The sequence below is a fragment of the Vulpes vulpes genome, chromosome 5 (assembly GCF_048418805.1).
Source record: "Vulpes vulpes isolate BD-2025 chromosome 5, VulVul3, whole genome shotgun sequence".
Taxonomy (NCBI): Eukaryota; Metazoa; Chordata; class Mammalia; order Carnivora; family Canidae; genus Vulpes; species Vulpes vulpes.
The window spans coordinates 64,841,587-64,858,172 of NC_132784.1; the positions used below are offsets into that span (position 1 = coordinate 64,841,587).

The 16,586-nt window shown below is 59.2% G+C and overlaps 1 protein-coding gene across 4 annotated transcripts in view; it reads right to left on the reverse strand.

The window, feature by feature from the left end:
- Positions 1-13,443, reverse strand: part of LTBP3 (latent transforming growth factor beta binding protein 3) — a 17,182-nt gene extending 3,739 nt beyond the window's left edge. For 2 of the 4 annotated variants that reach the window (XM_026004445.2, XM_026004443.2), the window contains exons 1-18: positions 12,972-13,442; positions 9,779-10,108; positions 9,437-9,639; positions 9,180-9,285; positions 8,865-8,957; positions 8,566-8,688; positions 7,906-8,064; positions 7,637-7,822; positions 7,074-7,090; positions 6,922-6,994; positions 6,660-6,758; positions 4,672-4,797; positions 4,458-4,589; positions 4,201-4,329; positions 3,844-3,966; positions 3,484-3,606; positions 681-803; positions 312-431 (exon numbers count right to left, since the gene is read on the reverse strand). In XM_026004445.2, the coding sequence (XP_025860230.2) occupies positions 312-431; positions 681-803; positions 3,484-3,606; positions 3,844-3,966; positions 4,201-4,329; positions 4,458-4,589; positions 4,672-4,797; positions 6,660-6,758; positions 6,922-6,994; positions 7,074-7,090; positions 7,637-7,822; positions 7,906-8,064; positions 8,566-8,688; positions 8,865-8,957; positions 9,180-9,285; positions 9,437-9,639; positions 9,779-10,108; positions 12,972-13,305 (2,599 nt within the window). In that variant the 5' untranslated portion in view covers positions 13,306-13,442. Of the gene's footprint in view, positions 1-311; positions 432-680; positions 804-3,483; positions 3,607-3,843; positions 3,967-4,200; positions 4,330-4,457; positions 4,590-4,671; positions 4,798-6,659; positions 6,759-6,921; positions 6,995-7,073; positions 7,091-7,636; positions 7,823-7,905; positions 8,065-8,565; positions 8,689-8,864; positions 8,958-9,179; positions 9,286-9,436; positions 9,640-9,778; positions 10,109-12,971 lie in introns of all 4 variants that reach the window. The other 2 variants (XM_072758406.1, XM_072758405.1) reach the window with 2 other exon arrangements.
- Positions 13,444-16,586: the final 3,143 nt, after the last annotated feature.

Sequence of the window (16,586 nt, forward strand, 5' to 3'; positions counted from 1 at the left end):
GTTTATATGTCAGCCTCCCCTAGTGGGAACCCTGGGTGGTTGCTCCACAGCTGTACATAGGATAGAAGGTGGCAAATAGTAGGTTCTCAGTAAACTCCTGCTGGCTACTGCACCTAAGGGTGAGCTGGCACAGAGTAAGTGCCACATAATTACTTTCATTATTACTGTTGCTATTCTAGGTGAAGGAGTTGAAGGCTGTGTGAATGTGTGGACAGACGGATGATGGAAAGACAGATCAACAGTGTGTCTAGGAGATGACTGCCATTCCCAGCCATCCCTCCTCAGGAACTCTCAGCCAATCCCCCCCATACCTTGGCACTTCCTGCCGCCTACCAGCCGATGCCCCTGGGGACAGAGACATCGGTAGGAACCATTGGTGTTGATGCAGTCACCCCCAATGCAGGCTGCGGGGAAGTCACACTCATCAATGTCTGTAGAGGATCAAAGGTAGGGGATCTCAGGGACTCACTCCACTCAGACAGCACTCCACTCAGACTGCCAAGGCTACCCCCAGACCCCTGGGTCGGGCCCACACCTCATGCCCCATCTCTGATCCGGATTGGGGCTGGACAGGAAAGGGCCTGGCTTGTTTACAGGGAGCCCCTGGGCTTGGAGCCTGCGCAGTGGAAGTCCTGAGGTAGGGAGGAACAGGTTAACTCCCAACTCTTGGCACTGCTCACCCTCACATCGGCTCCGGTCTCTTGACAGATGATAGCCAGAGAGGCATTGACACTGGAAAGAGCCTGGCGTGTTGGTGCAGATGCCATTGTCACACACAGTCCCGGCCTCACACTCATCCTCATCTGTAGGACATGGGGGAGGGGAGGTGAGGGCCAGCACGGGATGGTCTCAGGCCTCTGATCCCCTTTCCCCACCCATGCCTGTGGCATGGAGCACCGGAGCTGAGGCCAGGGGTGCTCAAGGGAAGTACAGGCCCCTACCACCCCTCCGTGTGGCACACAGTGCCCTGGTGAACAGGCCAGGTGCTGCCAGGGACCCTGGGTTGTGTCTGGTTCCAAAGAGCTCAAGCTTCCCCAGCTTTCGTCCATCCTCATCAGACAAGGGCACCTTCCCCATCTCCTCTTCCCATGCTGCCCTGGTCTTCCTTGCCCAGCTGCTCTCACCCTTTCATCTGCCATGGCTCCCTTTCTTCCCACGTAAACAAGCCCCTCTCTTTGTCCTTCTCACAGAATAAAGTCTTCTGCTTGTGCAGTAAAGGAACTTGGCCTTCCCCTGAAAGCATGCTTCTCTGCAGTCCCTTGTGGCAGAAGCTGGTTCTTGGCCACACCTCAGATCCCTTCCAAACATGCTCTGCCTCCACGGTGCACTTGGCCCCCATGCCAGCCTTCACTTTCTCTTTGCTGTCAGCACCCACCTTCCTAGTCTCCCTTTCTCTGTCTTGCTCCCCACTCGAGTACTTTTCAGCATCCATAGGGTCAGCCAGGCCTAGCCTTGACCTTACACCATCAGTTTCTGTGACCTTCACTTTAGTGGCAGTTGCTTCCTCCTCCCCCCCACCCCCCCACCCCTGCTCCCGGCCTCTGCTGTTCTCAAGTCCCCTATCCCATCTTCTCCCTCAGAGGCCTGCAACACCTCTCCTCCCTCAGCACTGCTCTGCCAGGCCATGCTTCCCTCTGGGCCTCCAGATCCAGGATGTTGAGTAGGGTGCAGGCTATGGCCAGGCTGAGCACCCTGGGCCATGGCCACTCCCTCTGGCCTTAGGCCCTGCCTGATACTCAGCGTGGCTGGCACCACCCTGCCCCTCCTTCCAAGTCTGGACTTCTGGAAAGTCCCTAGGCAGCTCCCATGCCCTTGGGCAGTCCCAAACCTCTACTGGTCATTGCAAGTCCCCTGCTGGACTCAGGCCCTCCTCCAGTGTTCATTGAGAAAACTAAGGGTAATCTCCTTTAACCTCCTGAAAATTATTACATCTGCTAGAGCAAGAGATGTCCCTTCTCCTGCCCATGGCTCCTCCCCCAGCTGCGATTATCATCCCCTGGCCCACTTTCCTGGTATCTCCTTAGCCTACAACCCTAAACCCCATTCTGGTAGCCCCATGTCCCACTCTTCCTCACTTGCCGCCTGCATCTCTTGGCCCCCTCATGCCACAGAAGCCACCCAACCAAGGTTACCAGGGACTTTCTCATCTCACTACTCACTTTTTACTTTACAAGAACGTCTCTTGTGCATTTGGTTCATCTTCCTCTGCCCTGGAAGCCTCTCCCCAGTTTCTCAGCTCATATTCGCTGAGCCTTCTTCCATCCGCCCCCCACTTCTCACTCCTATCCCCCTACCTTCTGTTGATGTGGCCTTGCCCACAAGGCTTTGCTGAGGCTCCACTCACTGGACCCACCCTCTTTGGCTGAGCAAGCACACCCCAAGGCTCCACAGTCCCCAGAAGTCCACAATTCCAGGGGACTGTGTCTGGCCAAGGCTTCCAATCTGTACCGCCCACCCTCTGCTGGCATCTCCAGCTCAGAGGCCCACAGGGACCACCTACTCAATTTGTCCAGCATGAAATGTAGTGTCTTCCTTCTCAAATCTGCACCACCCCTGGAGGCCCTATCCCAACAAACAGCACCACCCACAGAGTCACCCAAACCAGAAACCTGGAGGGTCCCTCTCTCCCCGCCTCTCTCACCTTGACATCCAGTTAACAAGCCCAGGTAATCTGCTTTAATATTTCTCTTATATCACATCACCCCATGACCATCTTGAGGCCACTACCCTCATCATGTCCACCACCATCTGTGTCCTGAGTCTCCAGCAAACCGTCAGCTACTCTGCACACTCAGCAGCAGGAAACTTTCTAAAGCCAATGGTGAATCTCATCGGCCTTCCCCTTAAAATGCTTCAGGTGCCTCATAACACCCTCAGGATGAAGCTCAGCCTCCTGGGCAGGGCTCAGGAGGCCTCCTAGAGGGTGGGGCCCTGCCCCTCACCAGCCAGAACTCAGCCCCCCACCCTCTGCTTACACCTCAGTTTCCTGTGCATCCCGCACTGATTTTCACCTCTGAGTCCCCTGGTGCTGGCTTTCTTTGCTTGGTTAAATTCCTACTGTTCTTTCCGGGCAGTTCTGGCCTCCCCTCCTCCCAGCCCCGAACCCACATTCCAGCCAGGCCCACAGCCCTGCATTCTCCAGTCTGTGCCTAATGTTCCTCAGTTTCTCTGAATCCCAGCCCCAGCCCACCTCTTGGTGCCTAAGAAACAGTGCAGCAGAACTACTAACGCCCCTCCTTGTCCTTTAATATCTTTTTCCCCCTTTAAATGTAAGAAATGTGCTTTGCAAAAGCAGCTTCAAGCCTCGCCTCCCTAAGACCCTTCTTCTGTAGAAATTCTGGTGGCCCTTTCATCAGCCAGGTCCAGTGAACTGGAGGGTGAATTAGCTATCTCCTGCCCTACATGGGACAGACAGGCTTACTCGGTCCCCAGCTTCCACGCGTGAGTGGGTGCGGGAGCATCGGGGAAGGGACTGGGGCTCACCCTGGCAACTGCGGCCGTCGGGCGCCGGCGCGTAGCCCTGGGCGCACGTGCAGCGGAAAGAGCCTGGGAGGTTCTCGCACCAGCCGGGCGAGCAGGGGCTGCCCTCGGCACACTCGTTCACGTCTGCAGCGGCGAAGACGCGCCTCAGTCGCCGCCCCTCGGACCCCGCGTTGTGCCGGGGCGGGGGTCTCTGCCTGGGATGGGGCGGCCCCCACTGCCAGGCGCCTCTCACCGCCATCTGCCCCGCCCCTGTCCTAACAGGACCCGGAAACTGCTGGGTCCCGGAGACAACTTCCGCACGGGCCCCGCCCATCAGCCTTCGAATCCCCGCCCCGTCTGGATCCACGCCCCGCCCCTCACCGCGGCAGGCCCCGCCCCCTTGGCTGCGGTAGCCGGGCTGACAGGGAATGCACTTGAAGCTCCCGGGTTTGTTCTCGCATTTGCCATCCGGGCAGGAGCTGGGATCTCGGCACTCGTCGATGTCTGTGCGGGGCGGGGGAGGAGGGAGACCCATTTGGGGACAATGTGGCGGGCCAGGCGCTCAGTGTCCCGGGTGGGGCGTCCCTCCGTTACAGATCACCAAGGCCAACCCGGTCCTCTGGGCTCCCGCAGCCCAACCTCTGAGAGGCCCAGAGCTGGAGTCCAGGCCTCCTGCCCCCAGCCCAGGTCGAGGGACAGTAGAGGACCCCCTGTCGGTCTGGATGGGGTCTCCCCCACCTTCGCACACGGGTGGTCGTGAGGCTTTGAGCCGGTAGCCGGGGTAGCAGTTGCACTTGTAGTGGCCGGGGAAGTTGAGGCAGAAGCCGCCATCGCCACACAGGTGAGGCTTGGCGCACTCGTTCAGGTCTGAGTAGGAGGAAGAGGGCGTGAGGGGGTTGCCAGGGGCGGTGGAGGCGGCTACACGGCAATCCAGAGGAGAGGCCCCCATCCGCCCTGCCCCACCCCTACCCCGCGCTAGCCCCCACCGTGCTCACCCACGCACGAGCGCCCCCCGGCGCCGACGTGCAGGCGGTAGCCCCGGTTGCAGTGGCAGTTGTACGAGCCGCCCGTGTTCATGCAGACGCCCCTCCCGGCGCCGCATGGCTCCGCCTCGCACTCATTCACGTCTGAGAAGGACCCGGGCGGGGAGATGTCTCAGGGCGTTGGGATCCTAGGCCGCCCCGGGGCCACCCACTCCCCCGCGCTCACCCACGCAGTAGCGGTGCTGCGGGTGCGATCGGTAGCCGGGATTGCAGTGACAGGAGTAGTCCGAGGGGCCCGGGACGCACTCTCCGTGGCCACAGATGTTCTGGTTCAGGCGGCACTCATCTGTCTCTGGGAGGCGGGAGAGGGGGAGGCGGTTGAGCAGGGGGCTGAGCAGGGAACGCTCACTTTCTGCCATGGTTCCGGTTCCCGGTTCCCGGGCAGACCTCGATGCCCTATTCCTATGACCCAGATACCCGAGCCTGATCACACCATGACCTCGGATCCTTGTAGCTCATACTCCAATCCTAGGATTTCCTGCACCTCCATCCCAGATAACCCCAACATCACGACCCCGGAGGGCAACCCCAGGTTCCATTCCTAACCTCAACTCTAGTATCCCTGATATTTCTATCCCTACTGCCTTCCATCTCCAGCACCCCAAACACCATCACCTCCCCTCAGGGCCATTCAGTCATTCCAATACCCCTACCCAACAGGCTCTGAGACCCTCCCCCTCCACTCACAATATTTAAAACCCTGTAGCCTTATACACTCCCCTATATTCTAGCCCAGTGACCCCAACACCTTTGCCTCAGGGACCTGGGTCCCCTATTCCAGAATGGTTGCTTTCCTCCTCCTCCCAAGGCAGGCAAGGAGCTCATTTCCTGGGAATCTGCATGCCCCCTGGTTGTGCAGAAGTGGTCAGATCCAGAAACCCCCTTTGCACTCTTTGTCACCAGTCCTGAACTCCCTGCCTCCTATGTTTCTCCTCCTCCTCCTTCACTTCCCTCCTCCTTGAAACCCTGGACTGGATCCTGAGCTCTGCCCCAACCCAAACATACCCAGCAGGCTGCTCTTTTCACCTAGAATATTTGGCTCCCCAGCCTCCTGAACACCCCCTCCCCTGAGAAGCCTCCCCAGGTGCCTCTTCCCCCACATTCCCACAGCCCTGAGGGAGCTGTCACTCGCTGTCCTAGCCCATACAGGCCTCCAGGACTGCCACCCTGGGCCCTCACCCCCAGAGCCCCCTAGATTCCAATCAGCTGGTAGCTCCTTTGTAGCTCTGGAGCCCACCCAGACAGACTAGAATCTGGCTCCTGACTGCGGCGGAGGAACAAGCTATTGAATCTGAGCCCCTGTATTCTCATCTGGATGATGAAGCTAACCATACCCACATTCACAGTAGGAGAAGGTTAAATGATATTTAGTATGTAAAACCCTTCAGTCAGTGCCTGGCACAAGGCAGTTGCTCAGCCATAGCTAGCAATTATCATGATGCCCCAAACCCTACGGACTCTTCCCACAGCCTTTGGGATCAAACCCAGGCCTCTTAACAAGGCTGTGAGTTGGCCCTCCCTTGGTTCAAAAACACTGGGCTGTGTGTGGTTTTCCATCCACCAATGTTTCATGTACCCTTTGCCTGATCTTCCCTTGGAATGTCAGTTTTCCCAACCTGCACACCCATTCCTTCCCCACTTCTTGTTCATTTCTAACACTCTTTCAAAGCCCTGCCCAGAAAACCTTTTCTCCTTGCCACCCTCCATATTATCACAACTCCCAAACTTCTTTCCTTCTCGGATTTATTTTTCCACGGCATTTATGAGACATACTAGATTTTTAGCCACTGATCTGTCTGGTGTCTGTTTGCCCTGCAAGAACAGAGAATTTCTGGCTTTGGTTTACTACTGTATCCCCAGCACCTAAACAGTGCCTGGCATGTAGTAGGTGCTCAATAAATATTTGTTGGATGAGTGGATTAGTACCCTCGGACTGAGCTGAGCACCAAAATACTGGCATTATTCAAGGGCAGAATGGGGTCTCTGCTGCACACAATGGCTTCCCCAGAGGCCAGTGCAGTACACAGCCTGGCACAGAGTAACCCCAGGATAAATGTTAGTGCTCAGGAATGATTGGGGAGGTGGTGAGGGAGGAGTAAAATTAAGCCAGGGAGGGGTCTTCTCTGGGACGTGGCCTAGGTGGACAGGTCTTACCTGTGACCTGAGTAGGAGCGATCTCCACTGCACTGCGGGATGGCGGGAGGTCTGGCAGGAACCAGCGCACAGTGGGAGGCGAGGGCCGAGAGATCAACTCTGTAGGCAGAAGTGTAGATCCATCAGGGGTTGTGAACAATGGGAAAGCCACCCCTCTCTAGGCAAGCCATTGGCTAGGATTTCACATCCAGCTTCACTATCCTTTTGTGGCTCCTCTGTCAACCACCCCCATGAGGACTGGTTCCTGCAGTGCCCAGCTCACCCGGGTATGGCCTGGCAGGAGACATGGTGGCAGTCGGGTGACTCTGCTGTGCTGACTCCTCCTCGATCACTGGCTGTGAGGACAGTAGTCTCCTTAGCTTCCCATTGTCTCCTTAGCTTCCCTGCTCCTCCCGCCCAGGCTCTCATACTCACTGAGTTGGTGCTCACCCCTAAAAGGGAAGATGATGGGGCATTAGTGCAGGGCTGGGAGGAGGGAGTTAAGACTAGGATCGGCAGTTATTTGTGGTTAGGGTCTCTAAGAGTTCAACAATCATGTCTCTGGGTCAAGTGTCAAGAGTTAGATCCTAGGGCCAGGGAAACAGTTATAGGGAGCAATGACTGGTCAAGGTCCTTGGGTTATAGAATAAGGCTTAGGAGGTGATCTCTAGAGTCAAAATCCTTGGGTCAAGAGTCAGAAGGTCATATCTAGGTACAACATTTGAGCTGGATCAATGCCCTGGTGGAAATCAAAGGGGTTCCGTACTCAGAGGAATAAATCTGGAGGAAAATGGATGGTCAGATCCTGTTGATCAGGGGATAAATCCTAGGGTTGCAACCTTGCTTAGGGACAAGAGGGTTAGCTCTGGGGGCCAGTGGTTAGGTCAAGGATTAGGAGTTAGGGGTTAGACCCTGAGGTCATATCTGCAGGTCAGGAGTCCAGGGGTCAGGTCTAGGTGTTTGGCATCTGTCAGGGAATGGAAAGGGTCAGGCCAGACCTCGCTCTTCCTCTGTGTCCTCAGGTGGTGGTGCCCGGCTAGGGCTCTCAGGGAGCTGTTGGGGCTTGGGTGGCCCGTCGGGGTGCAGGAAAAGGGAAAAGTCACTTTCTCCCTGAATGGTGAGTGTCTGGTGGGAAGTGAGGATGTGGTACCCCTTCCCAGCTGGACAGATCTCCTTGAAGGCAGCTGCCAGAGCAAGGGGCAGAGAAATGAGTATTTCCTGGACAGGCACACAGACGGCCCCTCAGCCCCACACGCCTCAGGCTCACCGGTGCCATCAGTGGGGCAGCGCTGGCACCTCGCACCCCAGGCCTTGCCCACACTGCAGCAGCAGAGCTGGCGGGTAAGGCGCGTGGTCAGTGGGTGCTGGCACTGGTGCTCGGGGCTCACCAGGCGGAAACACAGGCTCTTCTCCTCTGGCTTGTCCGCTGCAGGGGCCAGGGGCAGGCATGGGCATCCTGCCTTGAACACTGCCCATGTCCCTCTTACCAACTGCTCCAGACCTTGCCTCTCTGGCTCAGACCACCCTTGATCCTCATGCGGCCTCTGACCTCACATGACCCTGAATTCATGTGATCCCTGAACCTGGTTTCTCTGGCCGCATGTGACCCCTGAAATCTCTGTGATCAACTGGCCCCACTGGCCCTTGATTCTAGTTGCTCTAGACTCTATCCCTCCTACCCAACCAGCCCATGATCTCATATGACCCTCGCTCTGTATAGCCCCTGACCCCATGTGACCTCTAACCAGATCTCATGTGACTCCTGAGCCCACTGATCCCTGATCCTATCGGCTCTGGGCCTTATTCCTCCTCCAATCAACCCTGACCCCACTCTGACCTTTGCGACCTCTGATCCTTGCTGCTTGGAGCCTTACCTCTCCTGTCCATGCCTTGTGACCTCCCCAGGACCTGAGCCCCCCATTCTCACCAATGCACTGCGTTCGGGAGGGACCCAAGCTATGGCCAGGTGGGCAGACGCAGCGATAGGAGCCAGGGTTGTTGAGGCAGTCACCATGGCGACACATGCCCGGCATCGCGCACTCGTTGATATCTGTGGTAAGTGGGAATGTGATCTCTCTAGTGTGGGGCCACAGGGTGACAGCAAGCTGCTCCAAGAACCTCAAGGTCCTGCTCCAGCCCCACCTCCTCTGTCACCCACCATGGGACCTCCCACAGTGACAACTGGCTTGTCCCTCCAGTCCACAGAATCTCCTGGCTGGCCCATACCCTGGCAGTGGGTGCTGTTGAGTCTCTTGTAGCCCTGGGGGCAGTCGGCGCCCACCTCCCCACGTACAGGTCCTGGTTTCTGCACCCCTGTGTCTGCAGAGAGAGGACAGCATGGCAGGGGAGGATACTGGGGGTCCTGCGGGGAGGGAAAGGAGGGCGCTGGGGAGGAGCAGAGTGGGATGCTGGGAGGGGGGTAATTTGGTGGGCAGTGAGAGGCTCAAGCTGCATAGGCTAGGTCCTCCCCCTGTAGGGGAGGAGGAGGTATGCATGGGTTCCCCCCTGCAGCAGCGGGTATCCCTGAGCCCAGGCACTCACACTGCAGCTGAGGGCATTTATGGCACTTGCTCTGGCCCCATGCGGTGCCGATGCTCCCACAGCAGTCCTCCTGCTTGGTGAGGCCCGGGAGGGGATTGCTGCCACACTAGGGGAAGTTGGAACAGGGGTCACAGGGGGCCCAGCCCCGCCCGGCCTCCCTCCTCAGGGGACCCCTGTTTTGCGCAATCAGCATTGAGCTGGGACAGGATAACCCTGAGACCCAAGGGCTGGTCCAGCTGGACTATGGATTCACTCACGGGCTGCTTGGGTAGTGTGTCCTGGAAGCAGCGGCCCAGGGGCTTCTGGGTGGGTGGCCGGGGGTGCTGGGGCTTGGGGTGCGGCAGCAGGTGCTGCGAAGGGGCAGGGCCCTCGGCATTCGGCCCCTCAATGCGGTGCACTTGGACCGAGGCCTCCGGTGGGTGGTGGACGCGCACGTTCACCACGGGGGGCGGGGCCTGCACTGAGGGGCGGTGCACGGTGGCTTCAGTGCTGCCCCACACTACAGGTTGTCGAGCCAGGGGGCGGGGGCTCCTGGAGGTCCCACCACCAGTGTGTCCGCCCCCTTTGGCCTCCCGGGTCTGCCCCGTGTGGTCCGGTACCTTCTGCTGAGATCTGTCCTGGCCCAAGGGGCACCAGGAAGGCTGCATGCTGGGCAGGGGGTCCCTCCCCAGGCCCCGGCGGATCAGCGATCACCTGGACCGCGTAGATGGCGTGCTTGCTGGCCACAGACTCGCTCTCTGGAGCCAGGGGCGGCAGCGCACCTGTGGACAGGGCCCCGGCCCGGCCCAGCCCAGGGCCCGAGCCGCCGGTGCTCCCGCCAGCTCCTCCGGCGGGCACCTGGCAGAAGCGACCCGTGAAGTCCGGGGGACACAGGCACTGGTTTCGGGAGGAGCACTGGCCACCGTTCATGCAGGGCAGAGGGCACACCACTGAGGAGGGGAGGTAGATCAGGGTCCAGGCACATCGGCACCCCCAGCCCCCAGTCCCCAGCCAGGTCCCTCCTCATTCCTCTCTTTCCCCTCCTCCCCACTTCCTTGCCACCCACTGGTTCTGTCCTCCTTGAGAAGCTGGTTTTGGAACCTGTAGAAACTGCTCTCTAGGTCTTCCCAACATCCTTCTACCCATATTAGCTTCTGGAGTCTTAAATCCTGGATTTAAATCCTAGCAAGGAGGCCATGTGCCAGCTGTGTGGCCCTGAGCATCTTGCTCCTCCTCCCTGTGCCTCAGCGTTCTCATCTGTAGGGATGTTTGTTGTGTCTACTCAAGGAGGTAATGCCTGTACAAATACTCAGCACGGTGCCTGGCACATGGAGGGTGTTTAAAAAGTACTAGCAAATGATGGTGCTGGTGGTGATGGAACAGCTGCTTTCTCCTCTGGCTTTCCCCTCCAGACTTTCCTGGGAATGTGACCTCTATCTGGCACTTCCTCCTCTTCTAAATTCTCCCTCATTCAGACCTCAGCCCTCTCTGAGCCCTCCCTCCTTTCCTCCTTCTGCCTTGCCATCCCAGGGCCTATAACTCACCACTATCAGCGATGCCCACATCTCTAGCTACTACCTCTCTGGGACCTCTCTTGCCCACCTCCATCCAGGGAACACTGTCAGAAATCCACATCCTCTTCCCCCTCTTCCCCTCCCACCTTGGACTACTGCCCCTAGAGAAACCCCTCTCAGGCAAAGCCCTGATATCACACCCCTGCCCACTGCTTGCTTCATCATCCAAACATTTAAGGCTCTCCATGGCCCAGAATGAATCTGTTATAAGCTAATCCCCCTCTGCTCTTTCCACATGCACCCCATGCCTTAGCACTCTTCTCCCTCCTCCTAAAAACATATCACATCTCCTGCCACTATGGCTTTTTTTTATTCATGCCACTGCCTCCCCTTGGGGCCCTGACCCTCCACCTCTACGTATTCAAATATTACCCTTCCAGCTTCAGCTTCTCCTCTGGGAAGGGAGCCTTTTCCCATATACCCACCCCCCTCACCTCTGTTCCCTCTCCTGAGTTATCACCCTCCACCCAGCTCTGTCTGGCACTTGACTTGGTTATATTTATGTCTGTCTCCCACACTGTAAAGGGTGCTTTGGAGGGCAGGGCTGGGTCTGCCTCAGCTCTGGGTCTGCCTCTCCCCCCAGAGGAGGTTCAGGGGGGATGAATGAAGGAGTGACTGAGTGACAGGCTGAGATCTATGTCTTTCTGCAACACACACTCACATCCCACATCCAGCCTTGGGGCCCTGAGCTCTCACACCAGACCCAGCCCCTCTCCTGCCTGCTCTCACTTCTTAGAATGGAAAGATGAGGGTGATGTTCTTCTGGACACTTGCAGTGCCTCAGAGGGACAACCCACATCTATGGCCATCAGGGCTGGCTAAGAGCATCCCAGCCCAGCCCATCCTGCCAGGACTGTCAGGGCAGAAGAGGCGTGTCTTGGGCTGGGGGAGACAGGATCCGCTTCTTCCTGCCTTCCAGTGAGTCACCCATAGCGGTGAGGGTGACCTCTCAATGACACCCGCCCACTGTGGCCTGGGCACCAAGCCTGAGGGATGTGGGCAGCACAGATGGAGACAGCAGCCTGGGCAGTATGGCCAGGGGGTCTGGGAGGCTGGGCCCACATACACTCACACGCACGGTCATCCTGTCTCTCTCTCTCTCTCTGTCTCTCTGTCTCTCTGTCTCTCTCTCTCACACACACACACACATACACACACACATTCATTCTGGCACCAACACAAGCTCACAGAAACACTCTCATAGTGACTGGAGACATGCACCCAAGACAACACAAAGAAACATGTAATTAATCACAGAGTGTTACTCCAAAGCCTATGCACGCACACAAGCACACACACACCTCCCAAGAACTATGGACCACATCAGTGGGGTTCCTTGGGTCTGTGAGTCTGTATGTGAGTATAGGAATGTGTAAGAGGGGCCGTTTTGCTGGTGCCATCCTGGGCCCAGCTTAATTACCCTGTCCAGGAGGGTAATTACTGCTGGGACACCTCCCCCAGCCTGGCCCACAGGGCCCTGGTAGGAGGAGAGTGGAGCGCCAGGGCTGGCCCTTTGAAGAGAGATGCCGGGGAAGGGGCAGGCTCCAGTTGGAACTGGGGAGTCCTGAGGGCTTGTTAGGGAAGGGAGACTCTGCGGCAGAGCTCTTGAGAGCTTAAAGGGAAGGCATAGATGGGACACCGTGAAAAAGGAGGACCGAGGAACCAAACCAGCCCCCACCTCCAAGCCTGCATTCCACTTGGTAGGCCTCAGCACTTCTTTCCTCCAAGACATTGCCAATATCTAACTTCACCCCCAGCCTTGGCCTTGGCTCTTCCCAGAGCATGCAGGTGTCTACCCCTGGCAGGCCCTGCTTTAGACGTTTTGGAAGGACTTTTCGTTTCTTCCAGCAAATCTGTTCCTTAAGGGAATATTTATCCCTTCTCTCTGACCTCCGGGCCCCAGCTCACATCCCTCAAAAGCCCCTGTGTGCTGACTTCGATTCCCTTTCAGAACCCAGCGCCTTCCCAGTGGCCTGTGTCATCTGGGACCCCAGCATGACCCTATACCTTAGGTCTCAGCCCTACCCCAAAGCTGTAAGGCGGGGTCCATGCAGCCCTCTGACTCTAGCCTCAGGACTCCAGCCTCCCAAGCTCCTCAGGTCACCGGGGCCCCAGGCCCCAGAGCTCTGCTTTCCGCACCCCTGGCCCCCGGTGTCATGTACCCTACCCGGGCGTGTCTCCCGCATTCGTCCCGGTGCCTGCCTTCCCGCTCCCCCGACCCGTGCCCCCTGGCCCTCACCCACGCGGAAGCCGGAGCCCGTGAGCGTGTCGGTGCTGTGGCCGTTCTCTCCGATGAGCGTCATGTTGGAGCCCTGCTGACAACTGTCCCGACACTGGCCCTTGAGACAGGTCCGCTTGCAGATCACGGGCGCAAAGACCACCTTGAAGCGCTCGCGGGCCAGCGCCCCGCCCCCGCCGGCGCCCCGCTCGCCCGCCGGCCCCCCCTCGGCCCCGCCGCCCGGGCCCAGCAGCAGCAGCAGCAGCAGCAGCAGCGCCAGCAGCCCCGCCGCCCCCGCCCCCGCCCCGCGCATCTCAGGGGCCTGGCCGCCAGCAGCCCCGCGGGGCCGGGGCATCCGGGGCCGCCCGGGCTATAGTCGCGGCGCCCGGGGGTGGGGGATTGGGGTAGCAAGCCGGGAGCCCGGGGGGGGGGGGGGGAGCGAGGGCCGAGAGGGAGAAGAACAGAGGAAGCGCGCAGGGAGGGGACGGCAGGCGCGGGCGCGGGCCCGGCGCGAGGCAAAGAGATGGAGGCTGGACTGCGGGGAGCCCGGAAACTTCCAGAGCCCCGGGAAGGAGCCCAGCCACGAACCGGGGCCGGGGGCGGGGGCCTGCGGAGGCCCCAAACTGAGGCGGCCGCGCGAAGGCCGAGCGAGTAGAGGCGGAGAGGAGGAGCGAGGCGAGAGGAAGGCCGGGCGGCCGGCCCGCTCCGCGCCTCCCCCGGCCGGGCTGGGCTCCCGCGGCCGCCGGGAAGCAGGGAGCGCGCGGGGCGGACGCAGGGAGAAGTGAGCAGTTGTTTTCCCTGGCTGCGGCGCGGCGGCGGCGAGGGGGGCTGGGACGCTGGCCCCGGGCCAGGGAGACAGTTTTTTTCTGTTTCGAGCGTCGCCGCCGCTGCCCGGAGGAGCGAGGGCGTGCGGGCGGGCGGAGGCCGGGGGGCGGTGCCCGCCCCAGATGCCCGCCCCGCCGGAACCCGCCGCCGCCGCCGCCGCCGCCGCCGCCGCAGCGCTGGGCGCCTTCCAGAGGGCCCTCACCTGGGACGCGGCCGGCCCGCCAGATTCCTCCGGGCGGGGCGGCGCGGCCGCGTCAGAGCGGGAAACCGAGGCTGGGGGAGGGCCCGGGGCCGGCGAGGTCACGCGGCTGCCGGCGGCCAGGTGGGGCTGAACCCCGGCCCCTCGGCACCCTCCCAGCGCCCTTGCGCACGCGGGGGGCTCACCACCCCCAGAGTCACTTCTCATTAGTGCCGGTCCGTTCCCTTCTGAGGAGGGGGCCCAAGGCAGAGGGCACCGTTTTGGCCAGGGGCTCCGTGAGGGGTCCAGAAGAGGGGCAGAAAGAACAAAGCTGGAGACCCAGCTTCCCTGCCGAGCCCCCCCCTCCATGGCTTCCTGGTGCCCACCCTGCCCCCACCTCCTTCGCCTTGTCTGGCCGGGCTGGCGGGGCTGGCTCGGGGCCTCAGACACTCTGGAATCGCCAAGGTCTGAGCTCAGGGCCTGGCCCCCTTCCCAGGCTAACAGCCGGGAGGAGGGGGGTGCAGCTTGAAGGCCCAGGGGGCTGAGGAGGGACACAGCAGGGCCCCAGGGCAGGGGTTGGCAGGGGCTGAGGAGGGGCCAGGCCTGTCCACTCATCTGGAACGGAGGCCCAGAAAGCCACAGTGTCCTGAGGCCCCAGCCATAGTGACAGAGCCTGGCCAGGAGACCCCAGGATTCAGGGTCTGACTCACATACCACGCTGGGGGTGCGTGTGTGTCTGTGTGTGTGTGTGTGTCACCAGGGTATCCGGATGGGGACACTGCTAAGTCAGAGTGGCACCAAACCCTCTACTGAGGAGAGGGGTTTCGCAGACTTGCTTTTAGAAACACCTGTCCAAGGAACTCCTGCTTTTTACTTTGAAGACGGATTTATTTGGGTAGCTTCCAATGGGGCTAAGGGAGACCCTTAAAGTGGTGCCCTTACCTGAATTGCTCAGTGGTCTCTGACCTGTTCATACAGTCTGGTGTTGCAGGGATGGGGTGAGGCCACATCCTCAGGGGATCCCTACTGCTGGAACCCCAAAGAGGGTGTGAGGAGCAGCCCCACCCTCCCTCAGGGTACAGGTTCAGGGAATACTACTGAGTGCTTACCACCTGCCAGAGGCAAGGCTGAGCGTTTTACAGTCATATTTTCCTCACACTCCTTTGAACCTGACCCTACGGTGACCCTAGAGCAGGCTGTGGCTCCCCTGGGAACACAGTACAGACAGACCAGGGATAGAGTCTTAATCTCTCCGAGCCTCAGTTTTCTCACCTGTGAAATGGGGATCTAGTTGTTCAACAAACTGAAAACCTACCACATACCGAGCTGTTGCCAAGAAATAGAACCAACCCCTGCCTTCTTGAAGCCTCTGTACAGGAGGGGACTGACATGTGACACAAATCAGTTCACACATGACTGTGGGTATAAGAGACTGGTGCTGTGAGAGAAGAACATAGGTGTGGTGGGACCTGGACAAGGGGACTTGTAAGCAGGAAGCTGGCAGAGGAACAGGGGTGCACAGGGTGTATGTGAAGCCGGCCACGCTGGAGAGGAGCCTGCAGTGGGCCTGAGAGGGTCAGAGGATCAAGAGACAGTTACAGACGGCTTGCAGGTCTGAGGGATGGGAGGGGAGAGGCTCCGTTCTTCTAGGAACTAATAGAAGGCAAGCAAAGCTACAGGGTTCGAAGGGGGAGAGAGAATATGGAGATGGGAGGCCACCATGAGGAATCTGGGTTTCCTTTTCATTGCAATGGGACTGTATCAGGGCAAGAGGGGGTGCTGTTGCCAACATCCCTGGAGAGATGATACAGTTTGGACACAGAGATATATTTGGGCGGTGGACTCCAGACACTGGGAGAGGCAGGTGGCATGAATGGTTCCAGGTTTCTGGCTTGAGCCCGTGGGTGGGTGAGGAGGGTGGCAGAAGAGAGGGAGACACGGGGAAGAGTCTGGAGTTTTGTTTGGGGCTTGCTGAGTTTGAGATGCTTGTATCATCCAAAAAGAGACATCTCCATCCAGAGGCCTAGAGCTCAGACAGAATGTGCAGCCTGCTGACACAGACTTAGGGTCCCCAGCATACAGGGGCATCGATGGCAGTGGCAAAGGACGGGCTTAGCCTGGGAGGAAAGAGGGCCCTGGGTGACCCAGGGAGGTCCCCACTCCCAGATCAGGGAGAAAAGGCAGAGTCAGAAGTGACTCAGAAGGAGCAGCTGGGGAGGGCACAGTGGAAAACCAAGGACATGATTGGAAAGAGTCAGAGGAGTGTTTTGGGAGGAGTGCGTGGCCAACGGTGTCTCCTGCTGCTGAAAGCAGGATAGGGTGGTGACTTGGGGCAGTGCAAGCAAGCACCCAGCCCAGTGCCTGGCTCATACTGTGAGCTCAGTAAATGTCATTTATTGTCATTACAAAACTCCTAAAGCTCAGCAGGGAACAGTGGGCTAGGAGTGGGTGGTGGAGGGGGCTAGATGGGAGGGAGTTTTTACAGAGGGCTAGGAGACCACCAGGGACAACAGAGGGAAGCCCTGGCCACTGAAGGGACTAGGAGGGGGATCTAGTGCCCCACTAACTAAAGCTCCTGTGGCTTGCAGCAGAGACCCTCTTGCTGTCTGCAGGGAGGGGGGCTGGGGAAATAA